The following is a 22,884-nucleotide window of genomic DNA, read 5'->3' on the forward strand; positions in this document are numbered from 1 at the left end:
AACATCAAGGGAGAGGCTCCTGGAGGTTAGGAGTGCTGGCTTGTGTTAGACCTTAAGGTCATCATTCCTTCAACTAATGCCCCTGGCATCACCTTCCTCCTTGACTTCAAACACCCTGGCTAAATTCCTAGACCATGTACCAATAAGCACTAATAATGCAGAAAAATGAAAACCAAAACAGATGGGCTCCAATAGTGGTGAGGATTACTGAGCCCTATCCAGGGCTCTATCTGCACCCCTGGGCACTGAGAGATGAATCCTACACCATCTTTTTCTCAGCACTGGAACGGAGGAGGGAGGTCAAAAAGCAGTTGCAGCAATATGTTTACATGTCCCAGAAATGTCTACAGAGAGGTTCAAATGGTCATTTCTTTCTTAGACATGAGGAATGAAGGTAATGGATCCCACCTGAAGCTTCCTTTGAATTGTGGCTTTCTTGTATTTTTTTATAAGAATTTGTATACTCTCTCACTGAACAAGCATACATCGAGAACACTGGATGATAACCACCATTAATAAATAATACATTTATAGGTAGTTAAACTTTAGTTAATAGTTTGTTGATATTTGATAGTTAACAGTTAAATGTTATATAAATCATTTACTAAGTGTGTAAATGTTAATAATCATCTGCTGCAACTTTATAATGGCCATCCAAATAATGTTTATAGATGAAACTACACAGTGTTATAAATTAACTATTTACAAATTATTATAAACATCAGTTGCAACTTTACAATAAACAATTGCGTAATAAATGGCTAATAAATCATTTCATTATTTGTGAACAGGGAAAGTTAATTAACTCTGAATGATGACTATTACAAAGTAATGAATAGAACTGAATATTTTTTACAATATATGAAAACAGCAGTACTTGGTGGGATCACGTAACAATAAACCTGTGTTACTACATCTGTGTTGGACCTGTAGCATGCAAATAGTGCCTCATACTGTGCCAGCGGTGTTTTTGTGACTGACACAATAAAGCAACACACTGCTGTGAGGACATGCTTGCATGTTTGGCTGTGACCTCTCCTCTCCTCGGTCAAAACCACAGCATAGTCTCTCATTTGATTATGCACAAGCCCTCAAGGCTCAAAGAATATGTGTCAGACGCTGGTTAAAAGTCTCTCTTAACAATTAACCACACACCATGGAAAATGCCCAACGAAAACACCCAAAAGCTCCCCCCTGTTCCCACTGGGGACCCGCTGTGAACTCCTGTGAACTCTGTGAAATCATGAGAAGAAATCTAGACTGTACTGAAACCACAAACGTCTGAGTGTCTTTGGCTCGGCATAGCAACAATTAATTGGGCTTGGTTTGTTAAAATAAAAAATGTAATATTGGTCTGCTGTTGAGAAATGACAATTTAGGAATGCCAATTACAAGTACAGTAAATCCAAAACAATGGCTATGTCAAAATAAAAGTGTCACATGGTTGGAATGAGTCACTCCCTGACTGATTTAGTGTAATGAAGTGATGGTGGGACATGCAGCCTCGTTGCTTCAGCTACTGTCTTTGGTCACGCTGGGCTTTTATGGGGCAGCTGGTGAGAATCTTGCTTTAAATTACCCCGAATAACAAATCAAGCTCCATATGTTTTCCATGGGCCGGGCAGGAGAAGCTCACGGTTACAAGAGAAAATGAATCACAAACCTCCAATTGTGTCTCAGGTGGAAAATTTCAGGATTTTGGTTATCTAATGAAAATATTGTCACTGGGCTCATTTCCTATGTGGTGCCAGAACGGCAGAAGAGTAAATGTGTGAACAGTTTACTGAAGGCCGACTCTTAACTCTCCGTGAGTTTGTGTGTGCGTGTGTCCACAGCTCAGGTTTCAGCGCCACTGTTTTCATATCGAGGCCGCACTTACCTCAACCTCAAAGTGTCTTCATTGGCCGATTCACGTCCAAGTGCCAGAGAACAAGCAGTGACACAGGTTGTATTCACTCACTGCCTCTTACTGTTTGGCAGACTGGGGGTTGAACCGACGAAAAGTGGAGACAGGAGGTAAGAAAAAAAGCAGGGAGGGCACGAGGACGTAAAATGTGGAGGCAGAAATGGTCAATAAAATGCATCCTGGGCAAGTTGTAGCTCTCCTTTAACCCTTTCTACTCTCACTAATTATAAAGTAATTTCCTACAGTCTTATTCAGTTAAGGTCTATGTAATTCCCCACATATTTACCTAAATGTCCACAAGTCATCAATGAAGTATTTTAATTTCATCAGAGATTTTCATCATTATGAAACAAGACATATCTGAACTAATGTTATTCCTTTAAGCTTGAGGCAAAGATCAACAGACGGAGGGGGTTTCAACTTTAGGTAAAAAATGGTTCATAAGTGGTAAAACTGATCTGTTTGATTGTGAGTGTATTTTAACCTGTGTTACCCGACTTGATGATCTGCATTCTCACCATGAGGAAATCATATCTCGACCCTGATCTTTTTTTCATCTTCAACAATATCATTGTTTGTCAGGACTGCGTGGCTGCAGTCTCGAAATAACATGTTTTATTGTGACGTGTCTTTATTTCTACAGCTCTAACAATGACGTAATTGTGTAGTTTTGAACAGAAATGGTTACAAAGATATTGTAGCAAAATTATCATGTGGGAGAATTTATGGTTTTTGAGGGTTTACGCTCACATTTCCACCACAGTGTCAGCAGCTCCGTGTAAGCTCACCTGGCCTGCCCTGAAAAGGGAGAGGTTCAAACGTACTGTACTGTGTATCCAATGCAAACACAATGTGTGCTTGGCAGCCCCATCCATGTTTACTGTAAATGGAAGCCTTTGTCTTGCTGTTTACTCAGTCTCTCACAATTTAATCAACATACATGCTAGAAACCTGATGCAAACCTGTTCATGATCCACATAAGTCTGACTTATAGTTACATGAACACACACAGGAAGGCAGACAGACAGACAGACAGACTGACAGACTGACAGACAGACAGCGCTTCCTGTTCGACTTGATAATGTTTTCTGCAGTTATGGAGGAAAAGAAACGACAAACTCCTATTATTAGGTCAGTTGGCTTCAATCCACTTTGCACTGATTTGCATACTCGAACAATTTCATCCAATCAGGTTCCAGACTGAGATGATGTCACTGTGCGGTGTTTCCGGGGACGTTGGTCTACTGGTGTGACAAGTGAAGACAAATGGCAGTGTAACCTTGCCAACAAGTCCAACACCTGGCTGTCAGATTGAAGACTTGATAGTGGAGATATATATACACACCACACGGCGCTCACGCTCTAAATCCTCACAGATTTGACAATTTCATGTCCTCCCTCTACTCTGAAATAGCAGCCAGGATTATTAAACCCTGTCAAAAGTATGAGTCTGAATATATTGAGTCATAGTAGCACAGAAAATCATAAATGTACTGTTTATCTGTCTGGTCACATGACTACTCAGACAGTGGGTGGAAGCTTGCCTGACCACATTGAGGAGCTGTCAGAGAGATGAAGGAGCACCCAGGTGGCACTTCCAAGCAACCGCCCGATAAGCCCTGAGGTTGTAGGTGGGGTTCGCTCTCTAGTCTCGCAGCTGGATTGGTATGTCACCTGAACTCTTCTCCGACCTCACCCTCACTACTCGTATGTTTCTGCCTCAGCGTCGTTGTAAACACAATGCTTGCACTGTCTGGTGACATGATGCTTGGGGCCCAAAATACTTTTTTTCCCATTTGCTTATATTGTGCAAGAAGCTGTCGTAAATTTGTCTGAGCTTCACAACCTCCACGAAATGATGTGGAAATGATTGTTTCACTATCAGAATTTGATCCATTTGGTCCAATAACATTTGTAAAGTGTAGAAGAGCTGCATGATTAAATCATTGGAGTCCAATTCTAATTAGCTAGGACTGTAGAAGTCTCTGGTGTGCACTCTCTACTGGCCCCACAATGCAGAAGATCTGGGTTTTTATACTCATTATAGGTCTATATTATAGAGCGGCAGAGACCCTCAGAAGAGAGGTTATTTCAGAATAAAATACACGTCCAGGAGTTTTTTGATCCTGTTTGAATTGTGCCATGAATTACACATATGATGTTTTTCAATTTGGAAGATAATTTTGTAAGTTAATAAAGTCACAGTTGGTCAAGAAACCATTGCAGTAGACCCTTTAAGACATACAATACATAACTTAGACCCCAATAACACACATGCGTCTTGACATTGGCACGAATTACAGTGGAAAATGTAGTTTTGGGAGCATTTGCTGACATCTTGCCAACGTCTTCCCAATTAGCAAACGCTCCCCATGCTACATCTTTCCAAAGTACAATAAATTCTATCCGTCGGGCCAATGTCTTCAAAACGTATGTGTGTATCTGGGGAAAGGCTACACATCCAAAAGTCGCATAAGTGACATTTAACACTCACTGAAGCCTTGTAGAACGCTCCCCTCACATAGCTGCAGCTCTCATCAGGCCCAGCCGTGTTGTGATTTTCACCTCCTTTAATTACTTTTTCTGTGCTGAGGTGACGGCCATGTTTTTGTTGTATGTGACCAATATTGTGCGAGACGAGCGATGTAGTTCACTGAGCGTTGTCACACGAAACTAAATGGTACTTTACCATCTTCACGACTTTCTAGACTTTCATTATCTTTAAAATTGACATCATATGTGTAATCCAATGCACAATTTAAAATAAAAATATTTGTCTCTCACCATTAAATACCGTAGTTTTCCTAAACAAGGTTCCACGGATGATGTTTACCATGTTCACCATCTTAGTTTAGCATATCAGCATATTAACATTTGCTAATTACTGAAGCACTGAACATAATGCTGCGTTCCAGGTGCACAGTGCCAAATGTAAACAGAGAACTTGGCTGACCATAACAAATAGATGTCTCCTTGGCAAGTGCACACGCAATTATAGCCTAAATTTTATTGTACAGCACTTTTAAGCTTGGAAATGTAGCTAAAAATCCCATTCACTAGCCTGATCGAAACACTGTCATCTGCAGATATCCAATCCCTTCCCAATTACAACTGGGAATTATGACTTTGAATGGCGCTCCATTGTACTTTTTCATGTAGGTCACCAATTTTGGAGTTCTGAGTTGTCTGTAACACATCAGAAAAGTAGAGCTAATGGCTAGCATGGCTAAAAAAAATCCAAGTGTGATGAGGGAAGAAAACTTGTCAAAGGCTTGTTCACTGACGCAGCTGAATGTCACCATGTGAATGATCACTGAATGGCATTTATTTAATGTTACCAGGAGAAAGACATTGTTTATTCATCAAACCAGTCAACTTTGGTCAATTAGCAACTTTAACATTTTGAGAATGCACATATGACAATGACAACAAAAAGTTTATGGTTCTGTACGAAATAAATAGCAACATCGCTCATTTACAGCTTGGCTGAAGAAAAAAACGAAACAAAAAGGGTTAATCTTCATATTAAAAAGGCATACAGATGAGTTGTGATAACTCATGAACTCACTAATTGCTCAACAAAAAAAATGCTCTCCTTTTTAAATAAAGCTTTTCAGTTTTAATATGCACCTTCAAGAGCCTGTTATAGTTAAATAAATAGAATGCTTTCCATTTTTAACATGCACATCCAATTTGCCTGGGGAGAGTATTTACACTTCACTGATCCTACCTGTCCGACAAAGTCTCCACTTTTTTCTCCTCTAAACAATTCTTTCTCACCACAAACTCTCATACATACACAAATGTACAGTCACTCTTGCAGACATGCTGCACCTATTTACTATTAACACAATATCTAAACCTATTGAAAGTGATCAAAATGCTAACGGTGAACATGGAAATCCATGTAGTGTAAAGAAGAAACAGTCCAAACACCACATCTTAACCAGGGGGGGCTTACAAAAAGTTTTTAGTTTACAATTGATCATGCACTGTATAAATTCACTGTGTTATTTGGTTTGAGAGTGTGTAATAAGTGGCTTCAATATCTACTTGTTTTCTTTAAGTGAACAAAGAAAAGAGTAATATCTCCTGTGACAGATAAGCAATCCTACCAAATAATCTCTAACAATATTTAAGTCTTTTTCCCCAGGAGGTCTTCACTGTCCTACAACAAGTGGTTTCACTATCTTTGAGTAAGCTTCAGCACATAACCAGGAGCCGTTTCTTCTTCTTTCGTGTCCGTGTTGGTGTAGAAACTCCCGGCCATCGCGCTTCAGGTTGAGATGGGCAGTTTATTCTGTGCTGACGTTTTTTTCACAATCTTCTCTTTCATGACGCAAAGTAAGAGTTCTGCATGGAGTAGAGGCGGTCGATGGGGTTCCCCACGCGGGCCTGCATGGAGACTTCCGATGATGCCATGAAGCAGTCACTGAGGCTGGTTAAGGACGTGTCGCTGTCTATGTCATGGAATGCGGAATCATTACCTGCGGAGAGACGATAACGGAGAAATGCCGTCAGGATTTGGTGGCAGAGGCGTCATTCAAAAACACACCCCGCTCTGAAATCAATGCAATCTTATATTTGAGATTTATAGCAGCATTGGGAAATTATAATTACTAATAGTCACTTTGAGAAATTGCTGTTGTGTGTCATCACAACTGGGAGAAGTGTTTTGTTGGTTATCATCAAAGCTCACTTTTTGCAGCCCTCGCTGGGACAATTGCGGTCTGTGAGGGAGCATGTAAACAAGGGGCATCCTCCTAAAAGATCTGGTTAATAGCAACTGTTTCCGCCTTTCATAAAGCCTCAACATGTTATTTCTCTGGAGGGAATAGTTAACTTTATTACACTCTGGATCTTAATGATAGTGTTGCACAAAATGGGGACAGTGATTTGAGACACATCTTTTAATGCCTTGCCAATATTGTTCTTTTCCCCAAACCAAAGGAGAGTGATGAGACTGGGGATTTGGGTTCTTACTACCGAGAAGAACTAAATGGAGGCAAATTATAAGGAAGTTATGAACTTCAGGAAATGGTCCCTCTGGGGCTTGTTGAGGACATCACTTAGAAATGTGTTATTCCAGTTACATCCTGTGGACCAACACTTGATTGACTGATTTTTTTCCCCCTCCTTTCCTCCTTGTTTGCATTTTAATTCTATGCTGTATCGCACAGAAATCAGAGACTTGTTGTTTTCTCACTCTGATTCATGACCTCACACAACCCTCAATCACTGCATGGACTGCACTTTATCTCCACACTGACCACATGTTTTTACCACCATTGGAAAACATCATCAGTAACAAGACATGTCTCAGAACTGAAGGCGGGGAGTTAAAACCATATTAAACAGATTTGAAAATGGACTTCAAAACGCAGTCGTTTATGAGTGTGCTCGTGTTATCTCATGTGGGAGGAGAAGCTGCTCATACGGCTTAAACCAGACGAGTGTGGCCTGAGCACACGTCCCACACTGGAGAGCTATGAGGTTGATCAAGGGACAGGCATGTGTGTGTGTGTGTTTTAGGGCAGGAGTGGGTGTTTTTTGGTGGATGCTCACCATATGGGTTCATGTGGTCCCCGGGCATCTGTGGGGGGGTGAGCCCCTGTTGGAACGGGTCTGTGCTGTAACCGTTCTGATCCATGGCGACCAGCTGCTGCTGCGGCGGAGCCAGCGGTGTGAAGGAGTTCATCATCCCCTCCATCCGATTGGACATCACCTCTGCAGGGCAAAGAGAGCAAAAGGGGGAAAACTGTTAGAGAAAAGATCGAGAACAGCTCAGGATGAGTGTGCAGAATTGTAAAAAGTAAATGCAGCCACACACAATGAGTGCACACAGAAACATGGGCTCAAGAGGGAAAAACCCTGACTTCTTCCTTGTTCTTCCTTCCATTCATGCCTGGTAATTTTAGATCTTCCCAAGCTCATCTACATCTGACTTTGCACTTTTCTTAGACTCCCCGAGCACCAAATATAATACTGATAAAATTAAAGGGAGCCTGGTTATTGTTACACAGCTCCAAATACCTGGGTTGCCTGCCTGTATCTATTAGTATTTGCATGGAAACCTTACAGTAGTCCTCTCTGCGGCTTCCCCTCACAAACACTGCTCTTGGCTAACCGACTTGTGAGGTCACAAATCTCTTGTGGCTCCGTCGCTGCCGCCCATCCCCCCCTCACTTTCCTTTGCAGTGGCTTTGCAGAATGACGTCGGAATATCTGTCTTGCTTTTGATGTTTGTGTTCTGGTTTACACAGAGACATATTTGTAATCTGTTATCCAATGTAATTATCGAATTTGTGGACTATTTTCTCACAATACATTTGACTATACTGTAACATAAAGTAGAGAAGAGACGAAGATCATATTTTCTGATTCAGTGTTTTCCATGATAAAATGTGCCATACTGAAGCCTTGAATTCTGCATTATGGCCATCACCGTCTTGATTTCTTGGAGTCAGAAGTGACTATATTTGGACTAGATGGTGGAGCTTGGGAAAATACGCATTGCTATGCCTCTGTCCTGATTGGATCCAACTAAGGCCAGTTGTGTACATCCTCAGAAATTAACACTATGCGTTCTCAAAATGCAATAAGCACATGGATAATAGGGGCAGTGTAGGGCCAATATGGGGATGTGACAGGGTCAGGTGTCACTAAGCTCATCAGCAGCAGCAGGGACATCAATAACGGACTGAGTTCTCTGGTATGCCATCTAGTGGTATCCTCCAGTAACACGACAACTATGTGAACAACAACGTTCACGATACAGCCAGTTGTCTACACAAACATGGTGAAAGTTAAGTATGCTGAAGTAGCGACTTGTCATTCACAATGTAGCCAAGTCCTAAGCATACCCTGATTTATTGTCTTTTTTACTGTTAATGGTTTCTTTTTTTATCGTTTATATTCTTCTTACTGTTTTTATTTTCCTCTTGTTATTTATTGTTTTTTATTGATGCTTATCTCTGTTTTGCTATCCCCTTTGCTGCTGTAACAATGCAAATTTCCCCGTTGTGGGACTAATAAAGGATTATCTTATCTTAATTTACAAAATTAACGTCATGCTGTACTGAAGACAACTTGAAACTTGAGACCATAAACTCATTAGGATACTGAGGCAATAAATCAAGTGAGAAGTAGGGTCATTTTCTCATAAGCTTCCATACAATCAGACCTCTTTTAAAACCAGCGGGGTCGCCCCCTGCTGGCACTTTAGCATTGGTTTCACTTTTCAAACCGTGCAGCTCCGTACATATTTATTAATGTACATTTGAAACAGTGTGTTGCTATAATATGAAAAACTCAAAGATCCCTTCCAGACTTGTTTTTATAACATAAAAGTCTCTACATTAAATATTGCAGACAATAAATTCTATTCTATATTTTTTTTTTTCAACAAAAAATTTCATTACTTAAGTCAAAATTCTTTAAATAATGTCTCCGTCACTGAAAATTCTGAATGTTCACTGAACCACATGTTTCCACATAACACTTCTCAATGTATGTTTCATATTGGACCGTGATTGGCTGGTTGCGATGTCACAAAATCATGCTATTTGCACGTTTTAACTGATTCAAGTTGAGCATAGCAGATGAATGTTAAAAAAACCCTCTAGTGTCAAACTCTGCACAGTGAAGCTCTAACAACTAACTAAAGTAACAATAAGCAAACATATTTTTAATGAAAGGGAGCTTGAAAATGTTTAAAAATGTGAATTTATACCGAAACTATTCAAAACCTCCCCAGAGAACGAACTCTGAGACAATGAGCTTCCATTGTGTGTGCAGTATCGTACCTTGGCCCAGTCTCTGAGAATTCTGTTGTTCTTGTTGTTGCTGCTGTCTTCTTGCCAACTTCTTCATCTGAAACGAAGGAGTCAGAGTCGTGAGGAACCCCCAAAACTAACATGCGCTCTTTAATTTAAAAAGGATGCTCCTCGCTGTTCACCCTCGAATGAACTGCACAAAATGTGTGTGTGAGTGCACTTCATTGTCTAGTATCAAAGGTTTTCACAAGATAATGATCAGAAAAGAGGAGGGTGTAGACATTTAATGCAAGAGCAAGCTAGATTTGCAACTCCTCCGGCCTTTTTTTTTCTTTTTAAACATTTGTGAAAGGAATGCAGTGATAAGTTTAACACACATAGTTGTGGTGATTTATTAGCTGGACTCTGAGATGGAACAAGGCTGTTGTATGCGGACACTAAACCTAATTCATCCCGTGTTAGCCGCTCTCACCTTGGCTCTCTGGTTCTGAAACCACACCTGCACCACCCGAACACTGAGTCCCGTCTCTGCAGCCAGCGTCTCCCTCACCTGAAACCATCGAGACAAAAGATTTCCAGCATCGCACGAGGAAACTTCACAGCACACTGAAATACTTTGCCTCCTGAACAGATCTTCCACATTTTCCAAACGGCACACTGCCTCTTTGATTTTACTGAAGGTTGAATAAATGCAGTGGTCTTTTTGGACCTCTTGGTTATTGCCTCTTCAAAGCCTTGGCGCGGGTGCAGCGCCGGCAGTTTTCCTATCTCAGTATGACATTTGGTGCAGGCGGACTGCGTTACACCAGCCTGCTTCGGTTAACACAGAACAGAATGCTGCTCGCCACTTCAAAGCTCAGCTCTGAGGTGGGGGAGATTTTTTTAATTTGAGAATTTTATTTGTGAAACTACTGTAGGGCTCGTGGTCGGCATCTAAATATCCATTACTCCACATGCAGACCGGGGAAAATAACAAAGGGTTAGTTTTTTCCTCTCTTTACTTAAGCTTTCTCTTACCTTTCTGCAGGGTTTTGAGGACACCTCAAAGGAGGCCTTGAAGGCCCGTCTCTGTTGAGTGGTCAGGATGGTTCGTGGTCTTTTGGGCCTCCTGGGATCCTTCCCGTCATCCCCCTTCCCCTGGCCTCCTATTCCTTTCTCCGGCTTGATGTCCAACTCCTCATCGTCACTTTTCTCTGCAGAAAGAGTCATTTCTCTTTATCGTCAGCGCGAGCTTGAACTGACTACACCCTTTTAGTCAGTGACAGTCTGCTGATAAATATATTTTCGTTCTTCCCTATGCCGAGAGATTCACACACCACAAGTGCATAATCAAAGGAGACACATGTGTTTTTGATACTTTGTTATCGATTTATTACAAAAGGAAAAGGCCACATGTACGATTAGACTTACAGAAGTCTATGGTTGCTCTTGGAGAGCACAGTGAAATATGCACATTTGTCATTGAACTGGACACTGCGTCACTTGTAAGTTATTGCTCTCAGCTTTGTCTGATTTACACTAAATCAATCTCTGATAAGAATACTACATCCAGCGCAACATGAAAAAGGAAACACGAGTACATATGGGAAATGCATCTCACATGACACAGCAAGAAAGTCCAATTTTTAGCTCCGTTTCAGAGCTTATATTAATGACAACTTTCATATGGATTGCTAGATTTTTACTGTCAGCAGCAGGATATTACAATTCTGGGTAGTAAAATCGGTGTAATTTTTATGCTTCTATCCTTCACTGTGCCATTAAAACAAAATAATAACTTGGTTTTATTAGATTTCCGTTATTAAGAAAATGCCTGTTAGTTTATTTTTTTGCATTTAAGTCAGCTTGCTGTTTGCAGCTATTACACATGATAACGACATACTCAATACTCTCAGACAAAAAAAATCATTACTTAAAGGAACAGTTCAGCCAAAAACTTAAACTCAGTCATTGTCTTCTCACCCCCACGCTAATGGGAAATCAGGTGACATTTCGTAATTTAGAAAACATTTGTGGATCTTCACAGCAAAACAGAGTTGCAGCATTCTCCTAAACAACTGAAGTAGCTGGGGACTCGTTTTAAAACGTAAAAACACAACCAAACATAAACCAAAAACGAGTCCATACAGCTCATCCGGCGCAATCCGTATCTCCAGAGGCCTTGAGATCCTATATTAATTTAATTAATTTGAAAAGACATTATTTACACCATCAACGTGTGGTCGAGCTCTTGTACACACTTCAGACACAGTGTGTGCTAACATTTTTAGCTTAGCAGCTACAGAGAAGATTTCGGTTTGAAAAGTCGTAAATAACGTCTTGTTGAATCAATTGGAAACTTGGATTAGTCAGGATGTGTTTTTTTCAGTTGTTTTATATTTTTTAAAACAAGTCCCCAGTTACATTGATTGTTTAGGATAATGCTGCAATGCTCTTTTGCTGTGAAGTTTAAGAAACTTTTTGTGGACGAAACTTCATCTAACTTTTTATTGGCATGGTAGTGAGCAGATAATGACTACATTTTCATTTTTGGGTGAACTGTTCCTTTAAAAGTAATTATAACAAAGTGAAAAAGGCATCATCAAAATTTCTCCTCTATTATGTGTAAAAATAAAGAATTCATAATTAATTTTGCTTCTGGTTTTAAAATAGTTTAAAGTGTTGTTTTTAGCAGAGTATACTGCGGCGTGACATATAGTATGAAATACGTTACCTAATTCAATGTTAGCGGTGGAGAATGACTCATGCATTTCAGTTTCACCTGCCATAAAAAGGCCACAAAGCTATGTAAACATAACATGAAAAATAAATGAATGAATAAAAAACATCAATTATTCTTCTACGCGGGGCTGAAGACACGTGTTTCCAAATCTAAACCAGCCGTGGTGCTAATGAATCCTGATGAGTTTGGGCTGGAGACGCACACATGATGTCTCAGTGTCTCCTGTTATCTGATAAGTATCTACATTTCTCCACCATGAAAACCTACATTTCATCTTCCACATGCTGAGGTTAACCTCTGTTCATGTCAACATTTTCTCCATCTTGAAACTGGGAGACATGCACAAAAGACCTGCCTGCGTGATACGACGGGACACAAGCGAACGAGGAAGACGCAGAGCAAATATTCCCACAAGTTGACAAAAGTTGACACAGGCACAGATGTATTTGACAAATTCCCCGCTTTTGTGCATGTCTAAATGTGAGCCAGATGGTAGTGAACAGTGAGGCTTGGCGAGATGCCTCATTGTGTGTGCAGGCTATAGGCGAGGAACACTAGAGCTGATAAGAGCGGAGGAGCAGGCTTTCTGCAGAAAGGCCCCAAATCCCTCTGTCACTCACCATGATACAGTGATTTAATTCTTTCCAGCACCAGACCCTGCCCACGCATGGAGAGCCATTAATACAGGGTGGCTTGGCTTCGTCCTGTTTCCACTTCCTACTGTATCATAAACCTACGCCCCCTGCTTGAATTAGAACGTCATCAGCCATTGAAAAGCTGCAGATGGAGCCATGTTAGAAGTTTTACTGCCTGGGCTGCATGCAAGATCTCTGAAAAATATCAGATGTTCCAGCAAATGATCTGGCAGCTAGTTTAAAGACAAATCATTTTCTTATAGTTCTATCTAGTTAGATTTAGTTTAGATTCATGATGTTGTCTTATCTGCTAACATTTAGCAGTTGTTTTAACACTGTGTTTCAACTGGATTCACCAATTACACTAAATTTATGAAAGAAGACATTTAATCGATGGTAAATACGGCAGAATTTACAAATACAACAAACAGTAGCCAATGAGGGCTTCTTTTTTGTTGTCTTTGGAGAATGTCCCCAGACCCCCTTTAGAAATCACTAAAGTTTGTGAGTTGTTGAGTTATAAGAGACTTTATAAACAATTTAAAATGATGTCTCTGACAAATTCTCAATTATTTGGGCCTTCTTGAGAATTCGGCAAATGTTATACACATAAATATTATATTGTGTCCGATTATGAGAGCTGTCCACTTGTGATTGAATCACTCAGGACGGATGTTAATACAAAGTCTGAAAAGGGCCTATGCTGGCTCTCCCTGTGATGGAACAGAGCATACAGAATACAACACCCGGGTGCCATGTGATGATAGCACCATGGTGTTGTTCTCACTCTTGTGCGAGAGGGTGCAGAGGGCTCACCTGAGTCTGAGTCATCCGGGCTAACCGAGCTGAGTAAATCTTTCTCCCTCTCGTAGTCGATCTTGCACAGCAGCTGGCCCTCCTTCAGGACAAACTCGTCGCCCTTCCTCAGCTGCCGGTCGCACACGCAGCAGCAGAAGCAGTTCAGGTGGTAGACGCACTCCAGAGCGCGCATCACAAACTCCGTGGGGGCGATTTTCTCCATGCAGCCACTGCACTTGGTCGCAAACAACCTACAGAACAAAAGAAAAACAGATGATTGTAGATGAGCTGACAGCAGAGAAAATGTAGTTGTTTAAAGCCATACTGCGTGTGTTGCTGTTCAGCAAAAATGACACTCTCACTTTAAACACAAAGTATGTTTCTTTCTTCCCTCCTCACTCTCTGACTCTCTCATGTAAGATAAAACGACAGGTGACCAAATGAAACGCAATGTTAGTTGAATAAAATAACTTTTTGGGATTGAGCACACAACTTGCTTTTCTTTGGCTTTATTCTGTCCTCTCTGGAGTTGCCCATCAAGGCTTTTTGATTAAGAGTCCAGTTGGCTTGCTGGTCCTGTGGGCAGCCAAGGAGGTGACTCCTTTGGCAGCAGCTCATCTGTTAAAATTTCTAGGGTGGGCCCAGCCCCGCGTCATTCCAAGTGAGCTCACTCATGGGCACCCAGACCTCCTCACAAATCTGAAAAAGAGGCTGGATCCTGTTCTAGTGCAGCGGTCACCAAATCCTGATGATCCCAATCAAACCATCGCTGACATTTCTTTCATAACCCTGATACTCTGTATGCATCAGATATCAGAGGCCATGATTCATCGCTGACTACTGGGCTGGCCTCTGGTCTGTTCATATTTCATCTTACTGTCTAATATCACGTCTCTGTGGTGCAACACTGCCTCTATCACCATTTCCTAGACAACGCCTCCATCTTCTTTTATATCCTTTCAGGAAGATGTTTGCATTGTTTTATTGGTGACTGAGAGGCATTTAATTCGTTCTCTGTTGTACAGAAGAAGCCACATTAAATGGAGCAAGAAGGCAGGGAGTGTGGTTGATCTTGTCCAGCCGTAAAGCTGGATTTATTAGTGGCCTCTTTGTTTGCCCTGGTCTGGAAGACAGCTGGCAACCGCCTATCTATTTGTGGTGAACATCTATTTCATTGTGCAAGGCAGGGAGGCAGCAAGAGGAGCGTTTGACATCATCGGCTGGTTCGGGACAGGGATGAGCGATAGTGATGAATATAATGTGTAAATATGAGCGGAGGGAAACCAAAGGATGGTTTTGTTATGGTAATGTTGTTATAGGTGCTGATTGAGTACTGATATGGTGCGTGTGTGTGTGTGTGTTCACACGTGTATGAGCAGCTGTACGCACGCTGGAAACAAGTAAGTGTGCTTTTTTTTGTTGTCTATGCAGCTTTCTGAAATAATTGCCTCACATCTGCTCATCAGATTAAAATCATGAGGGCAGAATTTGATGTTATCATAATCACATCACAGCAGTTGATAGGTTATTATACCAGTTTCATCCATTATGATCAAAATCCCCACCTGTATCTGGCACCGAAAACGGCAGTTAGAGCGTCTTATTTTCTTTTAAACCATCACGCAGCAGCAAAACAACAGAGATATCAGAAACTGGCACTCACAGGGTTCATAAAATCCTTTAATCTTTCATTTATTACAATAAGTTAAGAAGATTATTATTCAGCTATGGAAAAACCTCAAGGATAATCCCATGAAAAAGAAATTTTGGCATGTTTCTCAAACAAGCGGGGTTCTAGTTTAAGTGACCTGCCAACCTGGATCTGTCTTCTAAACAAACCTCCAAGTTTGGACACTAAAAAACAAAAGGCAAGAACAACACGACCAAAAACTTTTTTTTTTTAAATCATAGAAATAAAAAATAAAAGGAAATCTTACATCGACACACTCCTGCACAGACAAACTGAATATTCAGGGACTTGATTTGAGATTTCAGAGGGATTAACGTGTTACATGCTGGGATCAGGGAATAGAGGTGATGAATCTGTCAAGATGAGTTCCCAGCTCTAACTCTAATGTTTAGCTAATGATTGCCGGCTTAGGCTTAGAAAGAGAGCAAAAAGTTGAGGAAATGACTTGTTAGCGCGGTTTTGATACGTCCACGACTCCGCATTCACCTACGACCGCTCTCTCAAATCTTCTCATCTAGATGAAAACATTCTCATTCAGCCCTCTTTCCTTTCTTCTTTCTTCCTCGCCGAGTCTAATCTTGTAAGCCATTATTTTTCTATTTCCCCTCTCTGTCACTTTGCATTATTTTTGCTGCTGTAATTCCTATTCGTCCCTTCTGGAATCTTCCTGTCCTGCTTTGTCCTCGGGTCTAATCCGGACTTTCTGCCTGTTTTCAGTCCCCGGTCCCCATTCTCAGCGGGGTTCAGATGGAATAGCCATGCATGACGCCCCTTCTATGGCAACCACACCTCCACAGGAAGGCAACGGCGACTTTTCGGATGGGCAGAGAAGGCCTTTGAGAAGCTGGCAGCAGAAGTAAATCCTTCTCTAAGGAACAAGGAGAATTAGCAGGGAGCAGTGGACTAGGGATTTAACCCTACCCCTCTCCTTTGAAAGGCACAGTCAGTCCCACTCCTGCGGCTAGCCACAATCAAACAGAGGAGGAGTGGGGAGGTGGCAGTGGGGAGAGGAGAACACAAACTCCCTGAATGACACAAGCAGTGGATTGTGGAGGAGCCTAATCCCACTTTAATACCTTTCCAAGTTCAGCTGCTAAAGAATGCTCTTTAAAACAACACCACTGTGTGAGCAGTGAAGGTTGACCAGGGGGAGGCACGCCATTCAACCTCCCCGACATTACCTGATTAGTGGTTTGAGCACCAGCATGCCAACAGGAGACAGAGGGGAAGATGTAAATGATGATTTTATATATAGAAAAACACCTCGACAGGGGCTGTTGATAACGTTAGCTCTCTGTGAAGCTCCACTGGGATATTAAAGATATCAAAGTGCTGTAGGTGTGAGAGGAATCAGACTTAAAGTGATTTAGCTTATCATTTACCACGTTCTGCCTCTGCTTGATCCCACTGACCCGTCACACTAAGACTCAGAAATCCACTTTCTGGACGTTTCAGCTGCCGCTCGGGTAACACGACTCCCGGTGTCGCAGAAGCAGCCCGATCAGCACTCTTAAGCTAGTTTGTGTTTAAAAGACACCACAAAGAAGACCACCAGCATGACAAGCCGCGTCCCAGCTCTCGCTCTCCCCTCCTCCCACACCTGAGCGCACAGATCAAGCGATGAGACCCTCCTGTGTGGATCAATGGCCGCATCTCAAGCAGAGAGGAACTGTCAATATTTACCCAGGCCTCCCCAGAACTGGACTCATAAATGAAAAAAAGAGCCCGTCTCAGCACATTGCTGTGTCCCAGAGGAATCATTACATCCCTCTTTTTAATCCTGTGTCCACATACCTGTAATCCCTTGTCTGTTCTTTCTTACGTTATCTATGTCTCTCTCCTCCTCTCCGTGACAGATTATCACACTGTTGAGGCTTGTAACACCACAAGTTGTGTTTTTAGCAAAAAAAAGGAAAGAAAAAAAAAGAGCATTATGAGGAAGACAAAAGCCAACAGGGACCGACGGTTATTTTGTCTGATGAACATTTCAGCTGAGCCAAGTGCAGCCGAGAGACACCGGCCTCTTCTTCCCCCCTTTTCCAGGCACTTTGGAGAACTATGCACACTCCCTTTGAACAGATTATAGGCAACTTAAAGTGTGACAACATCTTAAGCTCTCACCACATGTTGCCAATGATTTCCCTTCTACAGACATTACATTTAATGCTTCTGCCGCAGTGATAAGCATCAGGAGGACTGGGCGGGATAAAAGAAACTCCAGAAGAATAAGAGAGAGAAGAGGGGGGAGGGGAGTATGGAGCTGCTTATGGCTGCTTGATAATCATGCTACATTTAGCAACACGTGCAACAGTATTACCTACTCCCCTTTTGCTATTGAACAACACTCGCAGAAACACCATAACAATTTAGAGAAGAATGGCCCGGGCCATTATGTCACCGCATCCCTTCAAAGACAGCCGGGATGAGGATTAGCCAGGCAGCAGCTGTAAGCTATTACTTTGAAGATGGGCTCTCGTGTTGGAGCAGGAAACCTGTGGCCACGCCAATCATTGCCGAGGTGAGAGATGAGGCCTGGGAGGCAGGTCAGACAAGGGCCGCCGGGCAGGACCGAGGGCATATGGAGTGACCGGTCGAACGCGCTCGCTTGATATTTCCTTATTTAGCTGCTTTATCTGATCAGTCTTCTCTCGGCAGCCAAACAAAGCTGACTGGAATATTTTATTTCTCGGGGTAATGTGCTCATTAACATTCTTGCGGAGATTAGATAGTAAGATTGACGCCAATGTCATATCCGTCGGCTAAATATGCGGCTAAAGCCAGAAGTTGGTTAGCTTAACCGAGCATAAAAATGAAGACAGGGCAAAACAGGTGTGTGGAAACTTGAAGGTGGTGTTTTGAGATTTACAATTATGTGTTTTTTTTGCCAGGAGGTTGATTAGAAGATTGACTCATTATTTCGAGCCCCATGATACCTTGCACAAATTATGGGCGCAAGTGCGGACGTGTCCTTCACTAGCATTTTCCATTATGCTAGTATGCTAATCCTCTTTTTTTTAAGAGCGACTGGTACGCCGTATTATTCATTCACCAAGATATAGGTCAGCGACTTTATCAAGTGAATACTGCTACTACTATTGTTTAGCCCAATTAGCTTACACCGCTAAAGCCTTGAACATGCTGGTGCATCAGTTTTTATGATACTGTCTTACATATGCTAGCATTGACGAGGACCAGAGATGTCAGCTGTAATCGTTTCCCCTGTGACGTCCCTAGGAGGGGCCAGGCTAGTACAGAGCCAGGCTAGCTGTTTCCCTGTTTTGTTCGTCAGGCTAAGCCTCTTTTTAACTGGCTGCTGACAAATATAAGGCGTCATTGAGACCAAATTAGGTGTTGCAGTGATTAGTTAGTGCCCATTTTCCGGCTGCAGGTCAGCACCGACGCAGCCTAAACGCAGGACTGGGATTTGGTCTGAATTGGGCCTACAAGCAGAATTGTCCTTCACATCTAAAAGAAAGCATATTTCTTGGAGTGTCAAACTGTCGCTTTAAAGATTGCAAATACCTCATAGAAATGTTTATCCAAAATCTGAATGTACAAATGGTTAATTTCTCGTCCTTTTTTTTTGGTGGAATCTTGTTCTGTTTGTTGTCTGGAAACACAACACACATATCTGTCTCAAAGAGGCCGCAGAGGCCTCTGATCCGTTAAACAGCCACTTCTCAGCTCCTCAGAAGACACGCCTTGCTATGTGAAAAGTGGTTCTTAGCAACAGTATCAAGAGCTTCAGCTAAAGAGGAAAACATTTGATGCCCAGATGTTGGAGGCAAACCTTTTCAACTTTGTCTCAACATGATGAAAATTACTTTGCTATGTACGGTCCTGTTGTCCTCTTAAAGCAGCAGACAGTAGATGGTGACCACAATGGGTTCAAAATAGTAACCTGAATTTAGCTAATACAAGTATTTGATTGCTTGCAGAGGGGCCGACGGGTGTGCATGTGTAAATAAAAGCAGCCAAAGCAGATCCTGATTCATTCTGTCTCTGTGAGAAGGAGGTTAAAACAAACTTTCAGTCTGCGTGAGTACAAAAAAGTGGGGCCGATAATGTTGCCTCCATAAAAGATCTCAATAGCTGACCTTGTTTCATAGTATCAGCATTTCTCTTTGGAGCATAGATTCATGGAGAGTAATGAAGCCAAATAAAAAGTGCCATCCTTCTGTTCCCAAGGGCCAGCTCCAGTCAGCTCTAAAAGCTGCTTAATCACCATCCCGTGCTTACTACATTAGCATAATAATGGCCTTTAAATTGAGGCTCTTTGTTTTTTAATTAAACTCCCAGCAGGTAAAAGTAAAACACATTAACGGGAGATGTGTACACCACTAATGGCCCAAAGGTGCCTTCTTCATCACACGGCTCTGGCCACAGGGTTTGCTTGTTCCCCGCACTGAAGCACAGCAGCGGCTGCCTGCGAGCTCACAGGGGAGGAATGAGACGAGCTGATTGCACTTGGCACAGCAAAGATAATAGCGGAGACGTGTTCGATGTGTTAGCGTATGCATATGCACCTGCCCTACATCTCAGAGGGAGCACACTTAGTAATAGCTGCTGAACAGAACTATGGTGGATCTGTAAAAAGACACTGCTTACAGTTAGTCTGGAGTGAAGTGTTTCCAGGATCGTCTAACCCACACGTCCGCTATTGGGAAAATAAATATGGCCACTTTATTTCTACGGCAGAATGAGCTCCTATGTGCAGGAATGCGACGGGTCCCCGGCCAGACAGACATCTCAGGCATATCTGTGCATAACGCTATACCGCACAGCTGCACAAAGAAATCCTAACCCTTACGTCGTTATTCAAATGATCTCACTCCATCCAGCGGCTGTGTGTTTCACAGATTACTCAACACTTGAGTTTGGAGTGGATGACTGACTGCAAGAGCGTAAAAAACATGCAAATAGTGCACGTATATCTTTCACATTTCTGACTTGTCAACATGCTGGTGTCAAACTCTATCAGATATGAGAAATATATTAAGATAAGGCTGCGTGTTCATGCAAAGCTCCAAAGGCAACAGCGGTATGCCGAGAATTGTCTTGCAGCATCAGGCTTCTCCTCCACATGTATCTGCTAATGAGTCACCAGGAAAACAGCGTGGAAATAATCCTCCGCAGCCACACAGGTAGAACAAAGCTCATGGAGTGAAAAGGACAGTGTATTTGGCTGCAGAGGAGGCTAAGTACACATCTAAATACAAGAGTAAGCAGACAGGCACACATGATGCTGTTTGGACAGCTGGTGTTCCTGAGTATGTAAAATGAGTGCAACATCACATTAAGGCTCAGTTTTTAGAGCTCCGAACAAACAATACTCTGAGCGACAGCATCAGAGGAGATGATGACTGTAAAGATGTGTTTTTTTGCATTCTGGCTTTTTTCATGCTTATTTTTTCTTTACCTGTTCTCAAAGTGGAGTCGATCCTTAAACAAATAAATGAAAAGACTGTGAATTACAGGCTGGTATAAAGTGCTGTGCTCTGGCTTTTGTCACTCCAGTGAGAGCCATCAATGCTGGAGATGTGACATGTTTACAACACAGTCTCTCCAAGAGCAAGACGCCCAACAGAAATACCCGAACAGCTCCCATTAAAAGCACCTGTAAAATCATCTGCACCCATTTTATATATTTTTTATAATTCCATCGCTGGGTCTCTGTTCATGCGCCCCTTCCAAGCTAATCTGTGTGAGGTGGAGCAGAGCCCACTATTAAGGGCTCGGCCTGCTCGACGAGCCACTGCGAGTGATTGCCACTTCTGAAAGAGCTGGGAGAGCAGAGAGAGTGATGGCTACAATAAGTGTAATGGCTATCACATGGCTGTGTGTAACTGCCCACAGATACACAAGGTTTATTTATTTATTTTTATTTTTCTTAATATGCGGTTGATCCAGGAGTTAATAAGAAGTCTTGTATCAAAGATAAAAAAAAGCTATCATGATCTTATGTCGAAATAACAAAAGGTTCTCAAGGATTAAAGGAAAAGTGAAAATTCAGTCATTATCAACTCATTTCCATGCCGATGGAAAGTCGAGTGAGGTTTCGTAGTCCACAAAACATTTCTGGAGCTTCACAGCAAAACAGCGTTGTAGCTGAAGTAGATGGGGACTTGTTTTAAAAAATAAAAATAAAAAACGAAAAAATTACATAAAATGGCTCCATACAGCTCCAAGTCTCCAGAAGCCCAGAGAGCCCAAATTGATTTGAAAAGCTGTTATAAACACCCCGTTTTTCAGCCGAAATTTTCACTCTAGCTGCTAAGCTAAAAAAGTTAGCGCACATATAGTGGGTCAATGAAGGTTGAGGGTGTAAATAATGTCATTTCAAATCCATTTGGGATCTCAGGGCTTCCAGAGACTAGGTTTATACAACACAAGCTGTTCTTTGGTCCCCAGCTAAAAGAACAGCCGTTATTTAGCAGAATGCTACAACGCTGTTTTGCTGTGAAGCTCCAGAAATGATTTGTGGACTGAGAAACAACGAGCAGTGAGGAGAAAATTGACTGAATTTCCATTTTTGGTTGAACTTTTCCTTCTTTAAGACGACTGGAGCAGCTAAGCTAAAAGCATTAGTGGGTAAAAAAAAGCTGTGCAACCGTACGTCAAGGGTGAACATTTGGGATCTCTGGTCTTTCAGGGACTTGGATTGCGCTTGACTGTAATGAGATATTTAATGCTTTTTGTTGTTGTTGTTGTTTTTTTTTACATTTTAAAACTAGTCTCCGCGGCTTTCCATCAGCATGGGGGTGAGCAGATAATGACTGAATTTTCATTTTTGGGTGAACTGTTCCTTTAAATCATGACATGAAAAAAGTAGGAAAAGCCTCGACCAGGGCTGAGATACTTTACTTTCTTTATTGTAAAAAAATAAATGGACTCATCTTACAGATTCAGCACTGGAATGGTTAAAAAACAACATTTGGATTGGAGGGCTTTATAATTACTATTGACCCAGAGGTTCTGGGTCTAAGAAATAAAACAAACAGTAATATGAGGTGTTCTAAAGCACAAGTCTGCAAATATGCAAAGACAGGGTCTGGTGGAGAGCATCACGCTTTGGCTTCTTTTCTCCGCTCCTAATCTGTGGGCCTACACAATATTAAGACGGCTTTGGAGCCACTTGTGACCCAGCTGTGCACTAATGAAAAATTCCACAGCTCTGTGCAGAGGCCAGTGGAGCTTGACCCCTTTCCACCCTGAACCAAGCAATGTCCATCTTGAGGAGTTTACCAGGGCTGAAAGATACTGGATTAAATGGTAGCAAAGGAGAAAGAGAGACAATCTGGGAAAGATGGAAAAAAAGCCCTTGTGTGTTTCCCCTCCAATCTTTAGTATATTGGTGT

The 22,884-nt window shown here is 41.9% G+C and overlaps 1 protein-coding gene across 1 annotated transcript in view; it reads right to left on the reverse strand.

Moving 5' to 3' along the window:
• Positions 1 to 6,238: 6,238 nt before the first annotated feature.
• lmx1bb (LIM homeobox transcription factor 1, beta b) overlaps positions 6,239 to 22,884 on the reverse strand; it is a 51,683-nt gene continuing 35,037 nt past the window's right edge. The window contains exons 3-8 of the mRNA XM_073466884.1: positions 13,855 to 14,087; positions 10,699 to 10,874; positions 10,154 to 10,231; positions 9,712 to 9,778; positions 7,472 to 7,633; positions 6,239 to 6,393 (exon numbers count right to left, since the gene is read on the reverse strand). Coding sequence (XP_073322985.1) covers positions 6,239 to 6,393; positions 7,472 to 7,633; positions 9,712 to 9,778; positions 10,154 to 10,231; positions 10,699 to 10,874; positions 13,855 to 14,087 — 871 coding nt within the window. The remainder of the gene's footprint in view (positions 6,394 to 7,471; positions 7,634 to 9,711; positions 9,779 to 10,153; positions 10,232 to 10,698; positions 10,875 to 13,854; positions 14,088 to 22,884) is intronic.

This window comes from Pagrus major, chromosome 5 (genome assembly GCF_040436345.1).
Source record: "Pagrus major chromosome 5, Pma_NU_1.0".
In the NCBI taxonomy this organism is placed as follows: Eukaryota; Metazoa; Chordata; class Actinopteri; order Spariformes; family Sparidae; genus Pagrus; species Pagrus major.